Below are 24,511 nucleotides of genomic sequence, written 5' to 3'. Positions count from 1 at the left end.
TAGTGAAATCTCACATGGATTAGTAAGATTTTCCCTATTACTCAGTCAATGATCTTACCAAAGATTCTAAATCACTATTGGCTACAAAGAATTAACAGAAAAATAAGGACATGTGAGCACAGGCCTATCATTGGTATACCAGAGCTATCTTACAAAATCAAGGAAATTATAAGTAAAAGTTTTTCAAAAATAGAATTTTAAATGTTCATTTCTAGTACACATCTTAAACAAAAGATGACCACTGCAGTTTCATAACATAATAATCTATGGAGTACTTTCACATCCATTTATTTTATTTGCATTTCAAATTAACCTGTCCTATATAAATTTGATAAGATGCACAATATAATGATCACAAAATGAGAAAGAGCCAGGTCTGGCAATTTAGTGAAGCCCTGTCTCGAAATAAAAAGTAAAAAGGCTGGAGGTATTGCTTAGAGGTAGAGTACCCCTAGGTTCAATCCCCAGAACCACACACAATAAAAGAAATCACTGCAATTCAGGGTAAAGATATTTGCCTGTCTGAAGACTAGGTAAAGACCCTGTTTAAAATAGTTCTTTTTTTTCTTAGTGCAATGTTCTTCTCACTAGATGCATTTCTTTTTATGATTTCATAGTAGTTGAGAATTATACCTCTGATCACTACATCATTAATCTAATAAATATAACTGTCTAGTACTTAATATATTTAAGATTCATATTGAGGTTTCATCACTAATACTAGTATTCTAAAAGTTTGTATCTTATTCTAATACCTTATCTTAAAGTTTGATTAAGTGGTACTACATCTCAACATTAGAAACATTTTTCAGTGCATTAAGAAAAAAAAAAATCAAATGATCATCACATCTGGGGTTATTATCCTAAAAAGGGGCACACTGATCCATATTTTCAGGATGGGAATATATTGACTGTCGTACACAATTAAAAAGACAAAACTATAATGTATACGGTGGCCTGGTAATTAATTTTGTTTATTAAGTTTGTCAAACAACTGAGATGTTACTCTAAAGGATTATAATGCAATTAGTATCTGAAATAAGGACATATTAGCAGATTCATAAATTGATGAACACTTTTATGCAAATATAGTCATCCTCAATACACAAAATCCATATATGCTGATTTTTTTTAATTGTGATAGACTCACTCCCTTCTCAAAATATAAGCTGTATGACATGTAATAACAATTCAATAAGTACTTACTGAATAAAGTAACCTAATTCACACTCAATTAATTACATCTCTGTCTTCAAGGAGCTTATATTGTCATCCTCAGTATCTTTAGGGAGTTGGTCCTAGGATTCCTCAAAGATTAATTAAAATCTGTGGATGTTCAAGCCCCTATATAAAATGGCACAGTATTTACATATAACCTACAATATCCTTCTGTGTTCATTCATTCACATTCTCCCTCTCTCTCTCTCTCTCTCTGTCTCTCCTTTGCAGCACTGGTGATCGAACCCAGGGCCTTGTGCATGGTAGGCAGATGCTCTATCTCTGAGCAACAACCCCAGTACCTTCTATATACTTTAAATTATTTCTAAATTATTTATAATAACTAATATAATGTAAATGATATGCAAATAGTTGTTATATTGTGTTGTTTAGGGAATAAGAAGAAGATAAAAGATATATATTTTCAGTACAGCTATAATTTTTTTTTCAAATATTTTTAATTTAAGGTTGGCTGATTCCACAGATGTTTGAACCATGGATATAGAAGGCTGACTATATTATATTAAAAGAAGATAGACAATAACATGTAATAGGCAATTTACTAGCAGACATTACAGTATAACAGGAACACAATGGAGGAAGAGTTATTATTTTGTGGCAGGTCAGAATGGATTTAAAAAAAATGATAAGCACTGTTTAGTAATGAATTCAACTTATTAGAACTAATAAATACAAAACAAATGGGGCTCTAAGATTTAACTTACAAGGCTTTCTCCCCAACTGGCATAAACACTACAAATAGATGTTCAAATATCAAAATACTATTACAAAAGAAAAATGTATAGCTAACAATCATTCATTATGATGGAGTAAGAGGAGTCTGGGTAGAGTGGTAGCTCAGTGGGAGAGAGTGCTTTTCTGGCAATGTGTGAGGCACTGGATTCAATTCTAAGCACCACACATATAAATAAATAAAAAATAAAGGTCCATTGAAAACTAAAATATATATGTGTGAAAACTAATATATATATATATATATATATATATATATACACACACACACACACACACATATGGTATATATATATATATATATATATATATATATATATATATACACACACATATGGTAGAGTATGAGAGTTTTTACAAAGATTATTTTTCAAGTATTAGTATATTAACACATCAACATTTTGATTCAACTTAGAGAAGCTCTAAGTCGGTGTTGCCCAACAGAAATATAAAGCAAGTCACACAATAAAGGGAACAAATTTTTACCCCTCACACATCAGATAGAGCTCTAATCTCTAGGGTATATAAAGAGCTCAACAAGATAAGAACCAAAAAAACAAATAATCCAATCAATAAATGGGCCAAAGACCTGAACAGACACTTCTCAAACTTATGGAAAAAATGCTCATCATCTCTAACAATCAGAGAAATGCAAATCAAAACTACTCTAAAATACCATCTCACCCCAGTAAGAATGGCAGCCATTATGAAGACATACAACAAGTGTTGGCGAGGATGTGGGGAAAAAGATACATTCATACACTGCTGGTGGGACTGCAAATTAGTGTAGCCAATATGGAAAGCAGTCTGGAGATTCTTTGGAAAGCTGGGAATGGAACCACCATTTGACCCAGCTATTCCTCTTCTCGGACTATACCCAAAGGACCTAAAAACAGCATACTACAGGGACACTGCCACATCAATGTTTATAGCAGTATAATTCATAATAATTAAGGTGTATTAAGAATTGTAATGCAAAAAAAATTATGAATGTAATGCACTCCTCTATTGTGATGTATAATAAAAAAGATGAAATCAATTTAATAAAAGATTTTAACTTGATATATCCAAAATATTAAATTTTCAACATGTAATGAATACAAAAATATTCATGAGATATTTTACGTTCATATTTAAATTAAGTCTACAAAATTCAGTGTGTACTCTACGCTTGGAACAGATCTCAGTCAGACTCATCACACAACAAGTGCCCCAGTGGCTACCACACTGAACAGCACAGCTCTAGGCATTAGCCTTAGAATTCCTCTCAACTTCACAATTTTGCTAATCTGACAAAAGCTATCTGTCTGAAGTTAGAATTCAGATGTACTACTGTAGAAGACCACAAAAAATATGTGGTCCATTTTTCTATTCAGAATATTCCCTTTGTGGAAGTATTTCATATCAGAGACTCATAAAAACAGTTGCATTCTAACTCCAAAACATCTTTCTTTCAATTCACACTAATGAAAAGGCATCTGTAGAGGAGGAAGCACTGTGATACTTACGGCAAACTTAGCAAGAAAACTGACTATGAAAATGACTGACAAGCAAATTGTAAAAAAGCAGCTGTAATGAAATATCTCCTTTTCCACTTTTACCATAAACACTTTCTTTTTATTAAAATAAAGACCATTTATAATCTTAAGCAAAAAAATATATTTATTAAGAAGCTACTACAAGGAACTTTTCTAAGTATCAGAAATACAGCCCTGATGGAGCTTCATTCCACTGGTTTTCACAGGCAACAGACAAAATTAAAAACTTGCCTGCATGTGAGTGTGTGTCAAAAAGTCACATACACACACAGAAAAGAGTTACAGAAAACAACAAAACATAGAAGGATGAGAGAAAGCACCAAAAATGGTTTGCAGAATTGCATTTTAAATACAGTGGTCAGTGTAGGACTTCTGAAAAAGGAAACATTTGTGTAAAGATGTTAAGGGAAGTGAAAGAACAAGTAAAAAAAAGAGAGCAAATCTAAATCAAGCACAGTAGCACACACCTATAGTCCCAGCTGCACAGGAATTTGAGGTAGGAGGATCACTTGAGCTCAGGAGTTGAAAACCAGCCTGGGCAATGTAGTGAGACCTCAAACTCCCCTCCACCAAAAAAAAAAAAAAAAAAAAAATCCAAAATAAGATGACCTACTCATAAGCAGTGTATTTACAATGTAGAATTGTTTTACTTACTGGAGGATTGATTTCATATAATTCTTTGTTCTTAGCAATTGTATCATTTATCTTCTTTTGCATATGAGAGATATGCTGTTCATATGAACCATCATTAGGAGTCTTCCCAGCAATCTGAATACCACCAGGCATTGGTAAAGCCGCTAAATATACACCTGTGGCAGACTTGCAAAACAGAGAAATAATCAGATAAAATATTTAAGAATTATGGTCTTTAAGTTTTCATATTTAGGGCTGGGGTTGTGGCTCAGTGGTACAGCACTCGCCTAGCCTGAGTGAGGCACTGGGTTCAATCCTTAGCACCACATAAAAAAATAAAATAAAAATATTGTGTCCATCTACCACTAATATATATATATATATATATATATATATATATATATATATATATATATATTTTAAAAAGGTTTCATATTTAGGAATGTGATCCTGTGTTCTGTAAGAAAACACAATAAAGCATCAGTACACACACAGGCCATCTCTAGAAGGGCATGCTAAAGCCTGACTCATAACAGGAGGTGCTTTCCTCTGAGAAGGATCCTGGGTAGATGAGACACATACAGTGTGAAAGAGGAAATTTACTTTTCAGTGCATACACCACAGCATTTTTTTAAGTTTTTACTTTGTAAGTATAAAAAATAAGCTGCATAAAAAAGGACAATAGTAATAAATAACTAAAAAGTTGCTACACATTTTTTTTGATGAATGAGTATAATATCAACTTTTTTTAAAAAAAAATTTTGTAGTTGCAGATGGACAGAATGCCTTTATTTTATTTATTTTTATGCATTGCTGAGGATTGAACCCAGTGCCTCACACATACCAGGCAAGCACACTGCCTCTGAGCTACAGCCCCAAGCCAGACAATTAACTTTTTTTTTTTAAGTTATTGACAGACCTTTATCTTATTTATTTATTTATATGCAGTGCTGAGAATGGAACCCAGTGCCTCACACATGCTAGGCAAGTGCTTTACCTCTGAGCCACAATCCCAGACCTGACAATCAACTTTTAACAGTGGCAAAGTAAAAGGGAAAGTTTTGCAAGTTAAGAAATTTAAAAAACCCTGAAGTCCAGGACATTGAACTTAGTTAAGATCACATTCAATAAATGTAAAGAAATTTAATCCAGATATTTCTCACTGAGAAACTCAAGAAAATTTCACTATATAACCATAATTGCCACAATTTTTTTAATTTAATGTATATTTATTTAAAATACTTAATTAAATAACTATTAATTTCAGACTCTTAAAATAGTTACCACAAACTATCAGTACTGGAAAACTACTATGGAAAATAATAACAAGATGAGATTTACATATATGTTTATGTTTATGCTACTATACACAGAGCAACAAAATAAGAAGTATAAACAGCAAATTGTTAAAATCGAAGAGGCAGAATGGGAAAGAGAAGATAATTCTTTTGACTTTGAATATTTATATATTTTGAATTTTTAATTAATTTTTAACTAATCAATTGACAATTCTGTCAAAATCCACCCTAAAAGGGGCATGGCAGCCTACAATGAAGTCTGAGCAGACCAAACTGATCTCAGGAATGCTCTTTATTGATTTGTTCACTGGCATCCATCACCACACCCATAACCCAGTGTCTGATGCTCAACTGCAGAACCTCTACTATGCTACATGAAGCTGTAGCACAGCAACTTTCTTAGCTCTATTCATTAATGAGGCAATGGCCTTGAATGGTTGAGTACTGGGCTGTTTGCAGTCCAGTTCCAGCACACATAACCATAACACTTTGTAGTCTCAACCTATAATAACATTTGTACTTTTCTCTCATAAAGTGAAGACAGTATTACATTCCTTCTAGTTTAGCACAGGCAGGACCAGACACCTAGCAGACACTCATGAGAGTATTAGCTATTATAGAAGCTACTCTCAAGATTTAAGTAGAGAAAATATAAAACAGCACAAAGAACAAAATATCAAATAGCTGTAATGTCACTTAATGATCAAGAAGGGAAACGTGAGTATGAAACCAGAAAATCAGTATTTGAGTCAAAGTTAAAATTATACCAGGGACATAAACTGGTTCCGTAGGACTCAACCATCAGAAATGTTTGGTTTAGTTATTAGTCTTTAAACCTTCAAATTTGAATCCAGTTCTTAGTTCCCATAGGTATTCATCAATTGCTAGTCTTGTATTCAGCCCAAATTACTTATTTATGTTACAGTCTTGCCAAGCATGCAAATTTTTAGACCTCTGAATTAAACATTTTTCTCTAGTTACTCTAAACATCAAGTATCTTAATGTAAACCAGATTAACTTCATTATTACAAATTTCTATTGCTAAAAAAATTATGATACCTAATAAGTACATTTATTATAAAACAATTATATAGTATAAAACAATTCTCCCCTACATACAAAAATTTATATATTTGCTCTTATAGAAAAGACACATGAAATAGTAAGCAATTTGGCATTTTATCTACAAAATAAAAAGATATACTAAAAAAAATTCCAAGTTCCATAAATTTCTTAAAATTAAACATCTATGCATGTCTTAGAAAGATGCCAAGAGAATTCAAATTTGAAAATTGCCAGTGACACAGACAAAAATCCTGACTAGCAAAGTATCTAGAAAACAAAAGAATTTCCAAAAATACTGATTAGATTCCTATGATCATTATGTTTTGCAAACACATACTTCTCTGGGTCCTTTGCAATTTACAAAAGTAGCACTAACTTTCTCCATTGATATCTTTCCAGACAGAACTCATTTTCTCACAAAACAAGGGGAACATGAAGTGGAAACAGAGTTTTAACCAGTCTCACATTTTACTGGCACTTAAGAATACACATTTTGCCAGGCATGATGGTGCATGCCTGTAGCCTTAGCTACTTGGAAAGTGAGGCAGGAAGATCACAAGTTTGAGACCAGCCTGGGCAACTTATCAAAACTCTATCTCAAAATAAAAAGTTAAAAGGCTGGAGCGTAGTTCAGTGGTACAGAGTTTGCCTAGAATATGCAAGACCCTGAGTTCAATCCCCTGCATGGGGAAAAAAAGATATACATACAAATATTTTATTACACATTCCACTGTTAGCCATAGGTACAAGTTTATGATAAAGCTTACTTCTCTAACAGTAGGCAGGAAAACATTTAGCAATGTCTGCAAACATGTTTGGTTATCAGAACTAGAAGGGTGCATTAGCATACAGTGGGTATGGTGCTTAACATCTACAATAAAGAAGAGAGCACCCAGAAACAAGGAGTCACCCTGCACAAATGTCAACAGTGCCAAGAGGTAAAAACCCTGTTTCAGTAATTTGTAAACAATAATAAAATCTGGATCCACAGTGGTCAACTTACTAATAAGTTAAAAATGATAATTTTTAGATATTTAACTACTATGGTTATGGTTACAGTCCCTTTAAAACATGTGAAAACCTACACCAGAGTCTTCCCTACCTAAAAATGCCCCAACCATTGCAGGTCTTGATGGTAGTTTCTTCAACTAAGTCTTTTTAAAAGACTGACTCCTATAAAACAGAATCTACTACAACAATAGAAATCATAAAACCAAAAGTTTCTAAACTTACTGCTAAGCCCATCAACATATTTTCACCCACTGTGATCTGGATTCTTAGTCCAAACAAAGCGTTCATTCCTTTGAGTTTTAGTTTATTCATTAGCTGAGTATGTACTTCATATTCCATAAATGGCAAGAGATTACTGATAGCTGTGGCATTTGCTTCTGCCTGTGCTTTCTTTTTTAAGCGACATAACCTGTAAAGAAGAATAATTCAGTCAGTGGACAGTATTCTTGATATTATCTTAAGAAATGTCAAAAAGTTTAAAAACTTTCTAAAAGTGTACTTAATAAAACATTTATTTGTTCCAAATCGGCTTATTAAGTTACATCAATAATATTTTCTGCCATTTTTATTACTATGTAAACTCACTGTAAGTCTTATTTCGGGATAGGTTTTAGCTCAGTGGTAGAGCACCTGCTTAGCATGCATGAAGCAGTGGGTTCGCTCCTCAGCACACTTAAAAATAAACAAAATAAAGGCATTTTGTCCATCTACAACTGTAAAATTTATTTTGTCTTATTTCAATAAACAGAAATAAAAAAATTCAGTCTGAGGACATAGCTCAGTTGGTAGAGTGCTTGCCTCACATGCACAGGTCTTGGGTTCAATCCCCAGCATCACCAAGAAAAAAAAAATTAAAAATTTCAAAATGTTTAAATGAAATAATATTTATCAAATCACTAGACAATATAATTTAAAAGCTAACATTCCAAACTGCCAATGATCATACGACAGATGACTAGCAAAGGGAAAAAAATTATTTTACTCAATAAAAGAACACAAAAGTAGATAAAGAAAATGTGGTAGGTCTATACACAATGGGATATTACTCAGCATTAAAAATAAATAAAATCATGGCAACTTCAGGTAAATCGATGGAGCTGGCGAATATAATGCTAAGTGAAGTAAGCCAATCCAAAAAAACAAATGTCGAATGTCTTCTCTGATATAAGGATGCTGATTCATAATGGGGATGGAGAGGGGGGAGCATGGGAAGAATAGACGACCTTTAGATAGGGCAGAGGGGAAGGCAGGGCATGGGGGTAGGAAAGACGGTGAAATGAGACTAATATCATTACCCTAAGTACATGTATGAAAACACGAATGGTGTGATTCTACTTTGTGTTCAACCAGAGACATGAAAAATTATGCTCTATTTGTGTAATATGGATTTAACTGCATTCTGCTATCATATATAATTCAATAAAATTTAAAATTTTTTTAAAAAGAATATAAAAGCATCTATTTTAGACCAGAAAGTCTACCTTCAAAGGGACAACAGACTAATATATTATTTCTCAACAGTAGCAATAAAAGCCAAAAGGCAGTAATAAAAAGCTATCTTCAGGGCTGGGATTATGGCTCAGTGGTAAAGCACTTGTCTCACATGTGTGAGGCACTGGGTTCAATTCTCAGCACCACATATAAATAAATTAATAAATTAAAGGCCCATCAACAACTAAAAATTATATTTTTTAAAAAAACTAACTTTAATGAACTGAAAGGAAATAACTGTCAACCCCAAATATGTTTTAAATATAAAAGCAAAGACATTTTTCAGACAAACAAAAGAGATGGTTCATCACCAATAGATGCATTAAAAGAATTACTTAGGAATATATTTCAGAAGAAAATTCAACATGACTTTGTAATGAATTTGATAGGGAGAGGTTGAGAAAGAGGACAATATCAAAGACCAAATTTGGCATGAAGAATTGGGTAGAGAAAGGTAGTCTTTTGTTGTTGTTGTTGTTTTGTTTTGTTTTTATTCAAAAAGAAAAGACCAATCTGGGCTGGGGTTGTGGCTCAGCAATAGAGCTCTCACCTAGCACTAGGTTAAATCCTCAGTACCACATAAAAATAAATAAATAAAATAAAGGTATTTTGTCCAACTACAACTAAAAAATAAATATTTTTTTAAAAGAAAAGAAACAATCTGAAAGATGATAAAAAAATCAGCAATTCTACTTGGAACAAGCACGAGATGTCTGTGATATATCAAAACAGGATGTGAAGTAGACAGGTATATGAATCTGAAGAACAGAAGTATGTTATTTAGAGTTATAAATTTAGGAGTCATGGACATATAGATAGCATATAGATTTACAAATTGACAGAGGGTCCAAACCCATTGCTTTTGAAAATCACAAAATGCGGAGTCATCAAAGACACCAAAGGCCACATAGAGAGGTAGGAAAAAACAGAAGGTGTGACATTGTTAAGTAAGAGAAATTTCAAAAAGGAGAAAATGACCAACTGTGTCACTAACTGGTGAGATGTCAAGCAAGATGAGGACAGAAATGTCCAAAGGACTTCGTAACCTTGCAGTTGGTGAGAACCTAGACAGTTACAGCTGTTTGCTGTATGTCACAATTTAGAATGTCCTACTCTAGTGCATTTTTTGAAGAAACTCTCAACAGTTAAGTGAAGCAGTAAAAGAAACAACACATAGTACTGTTTTTTGAAAGAAAAGGTCAATTTTCACAATATACATTGTTATGGTTTAGATAGGAGGTATCCCCCAAATGCTCAAGAATTAGACAATGCAAAAATTTTCAGAGGTGAAACCATTAGGTCATGAGAACTAAACCTAATCAGTGAAATTAATTCACTGATTGGATTAATGGGGCAGTGGCTATAGGCAGGTAAGGTGTTGCTGGAGGAGATTGGTCACTGGGGGCCTGTCTTTGGATTTTTGTTTTGTTTTTTGTGGTGCTGGGGATTGAAGCCAGGGCCTTGTGCATGCAAGGAAAGCACTCTACCAACTGAGCCATATCCCCAGTCCCTGTCTTTGGGTTTATATTTTGTCCCAGTTCTCCATGCTTTCTGGTTGCCATGTCCTGAGTTGTTTTCCTCCTTCAAGCACTTCCACCAGGATGTCCAACTTCATCTTGGTTCAAGAGTAGTAAAGTCAGCCTTCTATGGACTAAAATCTCTGAAAATATGAGCCCCAAATACACTTTTCCTCCTCTAAAATTGTTTTTGACAGGTCTTTTGGTAACTGTGGCAAAAAAGCTAACTAAAACATATATATAATGTCATTTAAGCAATCTATGCTAGTAATATCCCTAGCCTATAAAGAGGTTAATAATAACCATGATGAACATTTGTACAGCATTTAAATATTTAAAAACTCTTTCTGCACATAAACTTATTTGAGTTTTATACAGATATTTTTTCCTCCTAAAGTACATGGAATAAAGGTTCCAGTAGAACTGCACAGCCTATCCAGGATCAAATAGGTAGGAAACAATAAATATTTATAACTCCATGCCTGATAATTTTTTTAGGGAACACAAATACTGTATTTACAAACACACCTTGCTTGAATAAGACAACCTTTTCCAATAACTATTGCATCTATTGGGAGGTCTATAGTTGTAAAGAGAACATCAGGAACTTTTTGTTTCCTGCAACTATAGCAGTATGTGAGATGAGCTGGAAATGGCATATTCAGTTCATCATATGGTATATGGCAAAATCCACAGCCTGCAGGCAAATTTTCTTCAAGCCTATATAAATACATTAAGAAAAATGAAGAAAGAAAGAAAGAATTTTTCAGTTCTCAGCACACACACCAAAAATAAAAAAGGCATTCTTGAAAACCTATGATTTTTTTCAGAAACAAATATTACCTACTTAGTACTTCTATACAAACTATATAACTTTTACCACAGGAGTAAGAGTACCACTTTGACTGGTAAGAATTACAAATGACCATAAAATCAGATCTGTACATTGTTTCTATGAGAGTAGCTTTAAAATAGAAAACCATCTTGTACCAACTTTGATGACTCATCAGCTTACCATTGTTCCAAAGATACTATATAAAAACAGATGGATGGACAATAAAGGTGACATTTTCCTACTAACTGACAAAAGTAAGCACAAAAAAAATTTCTTAGGGAAAAAGAACATTTTACAATTAACTTACTTGTTAATTAAGTTGTTTTAAAAAAATACCTGTTTTTATTTGTAAATGCATTTATTTTATATTAATGTTTTTATGTAGTAGTTAATTCGAAAACATTAACATAAAAACAAATGCATTTACAAAGAAATGCAGGAAAGGTAAAAATAGGTATACTCCCTAAGACTTCTAATTTCCAATGACCAAATTCTAACACTTCTGACAAACCAAATGCCAATGTCATAAATGACATACATATCATAAATAAGCCACAAGCAAACCATCTACTCCTCCCCATTCACTGTAAAATGCCTATTTGTGAATTCATTTTAAAATAATGATACATGTTTTCAGTCACTAAATTTGAGAAAATCAAGACAAGAACTGAAACAGTGTGAAGCTCCTCAGAGAACCCCAAACTTTCCAACAGCCATATCTTCTAGAGCTCTGGAAAGATGTGTCTAGATCTCTCTAACCTAAGGCAGCCTACTAGATTAAATATGGCAAGCAAACAAATTTAAAAAGGGGAGAAGGAAAACTCACACTATATAAACTAGAAGACAGGCAATCTATAGATTTCTTATATACATTTTTTCATTGAATTTTCTTAATAACCCTGTAAATCACATTACATTACTCCTAGTTGTTATTATTATTCTACTGTAGAAACAGCATTTCATATGTTAGAAATATGAGGGAAGTCAAAACAGATCTGAGTGAACTGTATGACCTTGAATAAGTTACTTAACGTCTCAGAGCCTCCTCTATGAAAATGTAATACCCACCTAGAAATGTTTGTGGGTGTTTTTGACAATTAAGAAAACTACAGCTAAACATATATCCCAAACTCAATGTAATACCTAGCAAACAGCAGCAAATACTAGTTCCTAACTATACTAATAATACTAAAAATAATACTAATAATAACTAACTATGCTAATAATAACTAATACTAGTTCTTAACTTGAAATCAACCCAGAAAATTAACTTGCTAAGTCACACTTAATACAAAGTAGCAGAACTCATATTTGAATTTCAGCGTGAACCCAAAGTCCATGTTAGGAAGGGGTAAACCATAACAAGGTTTAACTAAACACTTCACACAAATTTGAACATAAGTGATACATCATTATAAGGGATAAGAATAAAAGCATGAAAATTTCCAAAAGCATTTGAAATTTGCCTTTTATTCTACATTCTTTGAAAAAAAAATTTTTTAGAAAGCACTGATAATTTTTTTTTTTTACTTGTTGATAGACCTTTATTTATTTATTTTATGTGGTGCTGAGAATCAACCTCAGCAAAAGCACTGATAATTTTATAGCAGGAAAAAAGATAAGCTTTTTTGTTCACAACTAGAGATGGCATCTGTTGTCCTGGACTAACATATTTGAAAATTTACTACACATACCTAAGCCACAAAACAGAAAAATCCAAAAATGGGAAAAATAATTTATTAAATTAGGCTTCTATCTACTTAAGAATTAAATCTAGCGGGGTGGGTATGTAACTCAGTGGTAGCTGAATGTCGTTTGCCTAGCATATTTGAGACCCTGGGTTCAATCCCCAGCATGAATCACACACAAATCTGGGCTGGGGCTTGGGCTCAGTGTTAGCACACTTGCCTGGCATGAATGAGGCACTGGGTTTGATTCTCAGCACCACATGTTAATAAATAAAATAAAGGTCTATCAACAACTAAAAAGAATATTAAAAAAAAAAAAGGAATTAAATCTACTGAAGTGTTAAGAACCATATTTCAGGAGTGAGAAAATTAACAGAATTATAATATTCAACAGAATATTATAATTGTTTAACACACTTTAAAATTGACCTATTTATAACTTTTGAGGTTCTGAAATACAGAATGGCCAACATCCATTTAAATATTGACAAAAGAAGAACTTAACAAGGTTCTCTTTTGACTAGAGCTAAAATACATTTGTAATATTCAGATTTGCCAATTTATACTAAATTTGACCAAATATAGAATTATTTTCATTTCCTTACTTAATTTATAACTAATATATTAATACTGGGGAAGAAAGCAAGCATGCAACATTGTGTCATAAAGCATAATTAAAATAAATTTTATTCATGTAGACTCTGATATCAAACCAATAGCTTATATGCATGTATATGCTTAAAAAAAGAATATGTTTATATATACAATTGATGGTTTTGTCTGTTTATGAAAAACATTTTCATATTTACAGTAACAAAAGTTCAAAGGGACTAAATAATTAAGTCAGTCACAAAGTTTATTTTACCTAATACTCTTACTTTCTGTTTTACAAATACTACAGTTACTTTCCATGAAGTTTTTATCTGTAATTTTATACAGTATAGTGATTTGATTATTTTTGTGAAATAAGAACTTTTTTTTTTTTTTTAATCTTATTTCATGGCCTCTTTTTTGTTTTTGAAGGAGGCATAAGGGGGAAAGAAAGGCAAAGTCAAATAAAATAATTTGTATATTATAACAAAGTCTAAAAATTCCTCAATTGGTAGTTGCTATGGTTTAGATATGTCCTATCCTCCAAAAGCTCATGTATGCCACAATGCAAGAATGCTCAGAGATGAAACGATTAGATTTGAGAGTTGTAAACTAATCGATTAGTGGATTATTCCACTGATATGGATTAACAGGGTGGTATCTTTAGGCAGGCAGGGTATGAAAGTAAGTCACTGGAGGCATGCCTTTGGGGTTTCGATTTTGTCCTTGATGAGTACAGCTCTCTGTCTGCTTTCTGATATTAACATGTTCTATACCGCTTTCCTCTGCCACTCCCCTCCAACCCTGAGGTATGGACTCTGCCAACCATGGACTGAATCTCTGAAACCCTGAGTCAAAATAAACTTTTCCTCCTCTACACTGTTCTCATCAGGTGTACTGGTCACAGCAAAGCAAGAGTGGACTAAAACTATAGTCACACATGTCACTTATCGTGACAGAAATAATGTGTGTAATACAGTGCTGAACCCCATACTTACCTGTTACCAAAGATTAGTTAAACATTAGTAAAGTGCCACGTCCCAATTTCTATACTGTACCACTGTAAGCCACCCTAATAGACAACTATTCTGGTTCTGAGGGGAAAAAAAGGAGACAACTTCTCCCTTCTCTGCCATTACAGAAAATAAGGCAGGCTGCCATGACAACCTCTGTTCCAAACAGCCCTCCACGGTGCCATCCTGCAGAAATCGAGGGTTCAGAACAGCCGCTGTGCCAGATGCTGATAAAATACAGACCTCTTCACTGTAAAACAGGAAAAATACAAACAAGTGAATATTTTCAGGCAATATAACTTTGGAAAATGCTAAATATCAAAATTATTACAAGAGTGATAAATTCAAGTTAGACTTTACTAAATATTGAATAATACCACAGGATTTACCTTCTAAATCTGGGATAGAAAATGGAAGTAACTTTATTAAAATGGAGAGGGCAAGAATTCTCTACAAATTAAAAATTGAAAAACAAGGTAAAGCATAATATTAATAACAATAGCTACCTGGAAGATTTAAATGTTTCAAACTGTAAGCAGTAACATACAACATTGTTGGATCCAATAATAATCCACTACATTATATTAGAATACTTTCTTAATGCATATAAATTTTTATTAAAACTATTCTAAAAGTATAACTATGTAAATATCTATATTGCCATAGCTTACTCTGAATCTGAATGATTATAAAGGTGCCTAAGATATTATTCAAAATATACTAAATGGAGCTTAATATAGATCAAAATATATGATAGAAAATTGATTTTAAAATAATTTTTAAAATTCTTTATATATCATCAGTTTTGAAAGCTAAAATAATAAAACAAATCAACATAACTACTGAAGGCTATCACCCAAAACAAATAAGACAAGTAGCAGCCCAGGGACAAAATGTAGAAACAAGGAGTAAATGGAACAGAAGCATAGAAACATACAAAAGAAATAGTCATGTGAAACATGAGTGAGTACAAGAATGCAAGGCATAAAAGGTACGAGGGCACTGGCAATTTCAGAACGAATAACATGAGTTTGCAAAGGTTCTGAGTCAAGAGGTTCCAAAGCAGAGTGCACCTCAAAGAATTTAATCTAGAACACTAAACAGGATGGGTTAGAACAGAAAAAAATAGTCAAGATAGTATATAAATACAAAGATTTTTTGTTTTTAAGGTCTAGGGGGGAAAAAAGGGAATTTCTGGCAGATGAATTTGAACTTCTAGGTAAATTCACTAGACTGATATATAAAACAGACTCTTGCACCTGTGATCCCTCCTTAATTCAATGGCCTAATACTTAGACTCAGGCACCTGTAACCTATCTTCAGCCGTGCCATACCCTTTGGCATTCTTCATTTGCTATATCTTTAGCTTTGAACATGCCCTGTGACTTTTCTCTTCATTTACATAATGCATATTCATCTCTCAAGATTAAGTTCAAGCAATAGTTACATCATTAATATTTATTTCTATCCTCTTTTTGATTTTCAGCCCTCTGGGATCTTGAAGTGTACTGGTAAATCTCAAATCATAAAATGGATTATACATGTCACAATTCTCCAGGAGGAAATGTAAATCTGATGGTAACAACTATGTCTTTTAAAATCATATCACTTGATATCACTTGAACCTGAAAGCCTATGAAACTAAATCCATGAATGAGGTAAGACCATCTGTCAGAAAATAAAGCAAAACAAGCATTACAAAGCTGGTAATTACCTAGAGTAGAATAGCTACCACAGGAATAGAATAGTTCAAATGTATAATACATAGTCTGCTACAGAAAAGAAAAAGACCACCAAAGAGTGAATAGCATGGCCCCATAATACTCACATTTACTACATTTATTTTTCTCTAAAATAATGATAGCCACAAGAGCAGAGAATCTGGCATTAAGAATTATCCAAGAGGGCCCGGGTTTATAGCTCAGGAGTAAAGTGCTTGCCTAGCCTGAGTGAGACCCTGGGTTTGATTCTCAGCACCACATTAAAAACAATAAAATAAAGGTTAAATTCTTAAAAAAAAAAAAAAAAAAGGATGAAAGAAAGAAAGAAAAAAAGAAAAGAAAAATAATTATCCAAGAATAGAAGATGGAAAATAAGAAAGTAAAACAGCTTCTAGCTGACATAATCATAAATTTTTCATAAATTTTAGGGAACATTGATAAACTCCTCTGAGAGCTTCAACTTATTCATTAAAATGGAGAAAACAAAACCTATCCAATAAAAGTCCTTCAGGGGGTAAATGAGAGTATTATACTGGCACATAGCAAGTATGAACACTATTTTACTACAGTTCATGACTTTGCAGACTCCTTACACTGAAATATTTAGAACTCTTGATCTTTTATAAATGAATTACCAAGTGTCTTTAAAGTTTGTAAACTTATTCTACCTCCGTTTACTAACTGGAATGTAACTTTATTCTGCTAACAAATCATCCTTTGATGATTTAGCAGAATAAATTTTAATCATAAATTTTGAAGAGGCTGAAAATAGGGTTCAAGGATGGCAAAAAGAGCAAATCAAGTCAGACTGAGGAAAGAAAATGAGAAAATACTTAATACAGGTCAAAAGAAATGAGGTATAAATGAGCAAATGAGTTGGTGGGAAAATATTATTATCTGAGAGTAAAATTTTAGAATTTCAAATTTTTTTAATGAAATAGTTTTAAGAGGCAATAACCCAACCACTCAGAAGATTGAGGCAGGAGGATAGCAAGTTTGAGGCCAGCCTGGACAACTTATTTGAAATCCTATCTCAAAATAAAAAATTAAAAGGATTGGGGATGTAGCCCAGTGGTAGTGCCCCTGCATTCTATCCCCAGCACTGGGGTAGGGGAGAGAGATAATGAGGTCTGAAATATGGTTGAAAGTCAAATGGCAATAAAGGACTCTGGCATGAGAAGCTTCAACCCAGGCAACTAGAAAGAATATGTAACTGGAAGAAATAGAAGACAAGTAATGAAAAGCAGAAGAATGTTTGGAGGTAGGGCTGTGAACAGTAAAATGGTTCTGATTTTAAAAGAGGGCAAGCTGTTCAAATGAAAGAGAAAAAGGAGCTGAGAACTGAGGATATGGAAGCCCCTTCCTACCTTGGAAGAGTTAGAAAGGATGATTTGTTAGCAGAATAAAGTTATATTCCAGTTAGTTAATGGAGGTAGAATAAGTTTACAAACTTTTAAGACACTTGCTAATTCATTTATAAAAGATCAAGAGTTCCAAATATTTCAGTGTAAGGAAAAAGTCTACAAACTCATGAACTGTAGTAAAATAGTGTTTATACTTGCTATATGTCAGTATAATACTCTCATTTACTCCCTGAAGGACTTTTTATTGGACAGGTTTTGTTTTCTCCATTTTAATGAATAAACTGAAGCTCTCAGAGGAGTTGAGCAATGTTCCCTAAGCTTCACAGTGATTAAGTGGGAAAGATGGCACATTAAATGTGGCCCAAAGCACCCCAAGACCCAAGCTCTTGACCCTCCTATTCTTTGCTTTACATCTGCATAAAGCTTTTTCTCCATTCACATGATAAACTAGATTCCAGTGTCTAAAAAGCCAAGTTGTTGTCATCATTTACCAGATGCTGGTTGACTCACTGTAGCCCACTACAGCATGACAGCCTAAGGCTTTAGCATGTGATTTTATTTCTTGTCTGATTTCTGCCCACCATGCGTCTCGAGTTTCTGGTTCATCTGAAAAATAAATTTTAAATCAGTTCACTACTCAACAGCACATTGTCTTTATGAATAAGCAATGTTGAAAATAAACATATTATTTGAGATAAAGAAGTACTGCTCTACAACATTTTTAAACTTAACCTCTTTAAAATGCTACTTCTCAAAAAGCATAAGATTTAACATTTTTAAATTGGTTGCTAGAAAGCAAACCACTCAGCTGTTTGCTTTATTACTTTAAGGGACACCTATAGGCATGTATTTTATTAGATACAACTTAAAATGTAGATCTAGAGTTTCCAGATTCTAACCTTCACCAAGATAATACCCTATGTCTCACCTGTGTGACTTATGTGTCACATCCATAAAGTTAATAAAAATTCTGATTTCATTCCTTTTTTTTTTTTTTTATAATCCACTATAGTCTGGGTTTTTTCAAATACAAAGACTTGTCAATGTTTAAAGAAAAAAAGTTGTGCTGTGTCTGTAGCTCAGTGGTGGAGCGCCCGCCTCGCACATGTGAGGCACTAGTTTCGATCCTCAGCACCACATAAAAATAAAGTTATTGTGTCCATCTACAACTGAAAAAATATTTTTAAAAAAAGGGGGAGAGAGAAAGAGAAAGCTATATGCAGCCATCCTTCTACAGAGTTGTGGGTGCTAGATCAAGTGACATGAAATAAGGGGATAGGTCAATAAAAAAAGAAAGCAAATACATCTAAAAGATTATATATATATATTTGGCTAATGTATAGAAGGACAAATTTCAGATTGAACATAATAAACTTTTATATGGCTCTTTATGTCTGAGGCTGTATGCTCAGTGGTAAAGTGCTTGCCTAGCATGCGGGAGGCCTGGGTTCAATTCCTGGCACTGAAAAAAAAAAAAAAAAAGACAAGAAAAGCTTAGACTAGCAGAATTATATTTTATTGCCACAGGGAAGTCTAATATTGCTTGCAATGGAGCATTTTAAAAGTGATAGCTGTCACACATACTTCCTAATCACTTGCATTTAGCTGCAAACTATTGGTGAACAGCAGCTGCAAATTAGAGTTAAGTTTTTACCAGCAAAGATGTTAAAAACAGAACTCAACAGTCTATAATTAGCATATCCTGATTTGTTTCTTTTTGTGGCCTATTCGTATCTGGGAACAATTTGAAAACTTAATCAACTTTAAATAGGGTGCTAAGCTCTTATTGTAAAAGGTTCCATAGAAAAAGAACTATTAAAACTGAAAACCAAACAATCCAACACCACTTTCTATTTTTAAATTGCAGTATATATCCATTTCAAAATAAGTAGAGTAAGTGGAATTATACTCACTATTAAAATAGTGAAGACAGCAAAGTAAAAAAGATTAGGAAGTTTGTTATAGGTCACATTCCTATGAAGTGATTGTTTCCTCCACAGGGAGGAGAGCAGCAAAAGGTAGAAATGAGGAGATAAAAGCCAGAACTAAAAATTATGCCAGCCAGTTCTTGAATTTAAGTTTTGGATCCAAGACAGAGCTACCCTAAAACTTTCTTTCAGAAGAAAAGAAAGAATACAGACTTCAGGAAACTGAGGAAAGATCAAAGTACAAGATAAAATAAAGAAGGAAGAGAAATAGAAAAGACTACAATCTGTTAGCACTCAATACTATGAAATTAAGAAATGTGTGAAACAATTAGGAGGCCCTATTTTGCACAAATACTACATGTCAAAGTTTTTCTTCACATTCGTAACTGAAATGTGTACATAAACAGCACAGATAGACTTTCAAGCTCAAATTTGCTTTTTCTTCTAAGACATACGTGCTTGTGAACCACTCTGAACATCCATTTAACATCCTTTCCTAAAAGAGAATCTTTTATAAGACAAACAATTACTCAAGTTGTTGTCCTCATCTATCAAATTATTTCTGATGCTGAGAAAAACATATCACAAATAACAATAGAAGCATAATTCAGTTTAGAAAATAAGTGTTTTCCTAAAAGACTACATGAAATAAAAAGCCCAACTTCCTTAAACTCACTATTAGAATCTGCTACTTACTTTTTAAAGCACTTGGGAAGTTTAAAATATTATTTCCTAAACCCAATAATTGTATACTATATTTTTTAAAAGAATAGATTTTCTTACATTAGGTTTGCCTACATCTATACCATAAGTAACATGCAGTAGCTTCTCTGGTTTAAAAACAAATTTTACAGGAAATAATCCACATTACTTTAAAAATTAATTTTAAAAATGGAGAAAGCTACTTATTATTGTAAGTTAAAAAATATTTATTTAGAAATGGCCAACAATTTAAATGGAAAAATATGTAATAATTCCTATGAAATACGTGTAACCACATAGAATACAGAAGTTACCTTACATCAAACTTACCTTGGTATAACACATATAATAACCAGGTAATTAAACCAAACACCATGAAAGAGTAAGTGGTTGATTAAAAAAAAAAAAAAAAAACACGGAAAAGCTGAATGCAGCGCACGCAAGTGGAGCATTCATATTCTTCTGACAAATTCACAAGCAGCCTTTATTTTGACACATGAGCCACACAACTGCACATGGGAATGCCATTATTGTATTTAATAAAGTATTTACAAGTTTAATAAAAAGCTAGAGAGTTACACAGCATGAGAGCTAAGGAAGCAAATGGTATATGTCCATATCCAGATAATTTGTTAACTTTGGTTTTTGGCTAAAGCAAAAGCTCAAGGAACGAAGGGTTTGCAAAGCAGATTCAGCATACAGGAGCCAGGAACAGTGATATTTTGGCGCATGCTTGGATCAGGTGACAGTACAGACTGAAAACTATGGCAGCTCACTGAAATGGTTACAGAAAGTAATGGCCCTAGATTCTAGGTGAAAGCAAGGCAAGCATACAGTAGGGAGCACTTAATCACAAATTAGTAACTGTATTAACAATAATAATCTATAACAAGGAACCAAAGGATGAATTTTGTGTCTATTAAATTTAGGGGTTATTTAATTATAATAAAATTAAGACTAATCAATTTATTTAATATTGAAAAAAAAGTGAAATTGATCTTAAAGACTTTATTATACTCAGGCCAGAGATAATCCAGAGAATCCTCAAGAGTAATTATGATTAAGACTAATTTATTAAAAATAAGAATTGAGATACATCACAGTATTTAATTCTATAATAGAATTTTTAAATTTAAAAACTGCTAACTATATTTTTATAGGAAACACACTATTGAATCTGAATTGTTTTAATTCACCCTACAAAGTTAGAAAATTGAGAATCTACCATAGTAATATAAAAGCAAAACAGAGTTTGGCTCAAAAATTTATGGCAACTATACCTGCCACATATGAAACTGGATACAATTTGGTTATTTGAAGGATATACAGCTGAGATGTGTGCTCATCTTGAATAGACATTTCAAAGATATTTTAAAAAAATAATATATATACACATCTTCACTTTAAATACCATGCTCCTCCCAATAAACTATAGAATTGTTTATAAGATACCTTTTAAGAAAAATTAAAATTTAATTATTATATAAATTATATTTCACACTATTTTAAGTTTTTTTCTATGGATCTAAACTCTTCATAGATAATATCACAAATCTTTTAATATATCCTTTTAATTGCAGGATGAGCTGAGCTCTAAATCAGTATCTCCTTGATGTCTCTTTTAGGGATAATGTTAGCACATGCAGGCCAACATCAGAATTAATTCATTTATACTACTATTACTTTCTAGAGCCCGATCACAGCTTGATATCTTGCCATCTTTTTATTATTTTATCTTATTTCTGAAGTGCAGATGAAACGGGTAAAGATTCTTAACAGTTTGTATGTCAGAAAGTAAAAAACTGGTAAACTCAACATAATGTGCCTTTATTAAACTCAATCCCTTTGAGATTTTAGGTTGGATCAAGTAAAGGTTTTAAATACAATGGTAATCTATCTCATTAAGGATAGCATGAAAAGCTATATTCCCAAATACCCGAAAGTAATATTCCAATCAATAACCTTAAGAAAGATACATTTCTCCTAATGAAAGAGAAATAAGAGAGTTTAGGTTCAAAGAGTTTATAACCTCAAACGAGGTGGGGATTAGTAATAGACTAAGAAAAGGAGTCTCATTATGGAAGGTGTCATGTGCAAATACAGAGCAATCAAGACCTAGTTAGAAATTTGGGATGTTAGGATGGTAGCTGGCATATAACCCATGTTGGACTATACTGGAGTCTTTGTTACTTGTTTAAAAAAAAAAAAAAAATTCTGATATGTAATCTACTCAACTGTGGAATTTCACTGTTTCTATATATAGTGCAACTACATATTCATTATTCCAAAATTACGGGTAATATAGAAAAGCTCATATATTATATCGGTACATTTATGCATTCTTGAACTCTACGTTCTTCCTGAAAACTTTTTAAAATACTGACAATCAAAAGTTGCTCAACTACTTTAGGTTTAGTTTTTACACATCTGCTCATAAGTACCTCTAACATAAAATAAAAATAATAATTGCTGAGATTATCAGATGAATTCAAGTTGCAAGAGAACCTACCACCCATCTCCATTTATCTAGCACACATGTGTGTGCATACACACACACACACACACACACACACACACACACAAACACACACCAGAAAATAGTACAAGAATTAGCCAAGACCAGGTGTGTGAAGAGGACATCTGCCTTGCAGTGTTCCTTCCCCAGCACCAAATACAGTGCTCCCTCACCTTGCAGGCACTCCACAAATATTCACTAAATAAAAAGATTTTACCAAAAATTAAAAAACAAGAAAAAAAATTTAGATAAGCAGACTGACATACATATTCTATAAATATTGTTAAAATTAAACGTTTTGTGAAAATATTCATACTTTTTTTAGTTTTTAACTAAATTTTTGCTTCCAAAATATGATGAATTTTCTAAACAAATATTTTGATAACTAACAAAAAAATTTTCTAATTTCAAACAACTATTATAAAGTTTTGCCTTATCCCTAGTAAAAATTTATTGTATAGTAAAATAAACTTAGGTATAATATGTCCTAAAATCTATGATTCGTCAAAAACATACTTTAAAATTATTTAAATATTCTCCAAAACAAAAGTTATTTAGTTTTTCATAAAATCCAACTTGTTTTTACCAATTCAGGACTTAAATGATTAAAAGCATTTCAAAAATATATAATTTCATTTTCAAGCCAGATTATATAACTATTATGTATTTCTCTCTTGCTACTTCCTGAAAAATCATCTCAGCTGACATACATCCCATACAGAAAAAGAATATAGCATATTTTCCACAACTACACTGAGACCATCACTCATTAAAAAATTTTATGTGTGACTATCCGGAAATAGTCTTTATCAAGAGATAAAGCAAAAAAGATTATGCCCATTTGAAAAACAATGGGCTGGGACTATTAATATTTACTCTACTTTTTATAGTTCAACTTTCCAATAAACTTGTGTTTCCAAGGACAGAGTCAATGGCTAACTGAAAGCTTATAATTAATTATAGGATAATCTATCTATCTCTCTCTCTCTCTCTCTCTCTCTCTCTCTCTCAGCTGAAAACTGACACTAGCTTGCTTCACTTGCCACATTCCACTCATTACCTGTCCTGTTGATTTTATATTCTCAATATTTCATTAATTTGTGTTTAAGAGTATAGATTCTGAGGCCAGGATGCTCAGGTTCACATTACAGTTCAAGTCACTTTCTAGGTGTCCATACCTTGAGGAAACTGTTCTGCTTCATTTTGATCATCTACAAAATGGGATTATTGTCTCCCTTAGAGATTCATTTTGAAAATTAAACAACCTGCTATTATAAAGCACTTAGAAGTGTGTCTGGCACATAGTAAATTCTCAATAAAGTTAGCTCTCCTTTAAGTCTCCTTTTGTGAATCACCTGTCTCCTTATCTCTAGTCTTATTGACTATAGTCAATGATTTAATGCAAATATAACCATGGATGCCTGTTTTGTTGTTGCTGTTGCTGTTATTTTTCTGTGTGTGTGTGTGTGTGTGTGTTTTGAGGATTTAACCCAGGGCTCTCTACCACTGACCTACATTCCCAGTCTTTTTTGTTTTTATTTTGAGACAGGGTATCACTAAGTTGTTCAGGCTGGCCTTGAACTTGTAATCCTTCTACCTCAGCCTCCCAAGTCTCTAGAAGACCCTGTCT

At 32.7% G+C, this 24,511-nt stretch overlaps 1 protein-coding gene across 4 annotated transcripts in view; it reads right to left on the bottom strand.

Annotated features, from left to right (window-relative positions):
• The window catches only part of C2cd5 (C2 calcium dependent domain containing 5), a 94,047-nt gene that overhangs the window by 24,551 nt on the left and 44,985 nt on the right, over positions 1-24,511 (bottom strand). For all 4 annotated transcript variants that reach the window (XM_071610094.1, XM_027934212.2, XM_071610093.1 and 1 more), the window contains 5 exons: positions 18,228-18,342; positions 14,806-14,901; positions 11,053-11,244; positions 7,739-7,925; positions 4,164-4,328 (listed from right to left, as the gene is read on the bottom strand). In XM_071610094.1, the coding sequence (XP_071466195.1) occupies positions 4,164-4,328; positions 7,739-7,925; positions 11,053-11,244; positions 14,806-14,901; positions 18,228-18,342 (755 nt within the window). The remainder of the gene's footprint in view (positions 1-4,163; positions 4,329-7,738; positions 7,926-11,052; positions 11,245-14,805; positions 14,902-18,227; positions 18,343-24,511) is intronic.

The sequence above is a fragment of the Marmota flaviventris genome, chromosome 3, assembly GCF_047511675.1.
Source record: "Marmota flaviventris isolate mMarFla1 chromosome 3, mMarFla1.hap1, whole genome shotgun sequence".
NCBI classification, from domain to species: domain Eukaryota; kingdom Metazoa; phylum Chordata; class Mammalia; order Rodentia; family Sciuridae; genus Marmota; species Marmota flaviventris.
This window is presented reverse-complemented; position numbering and strand designations above follow the sequence as displayed.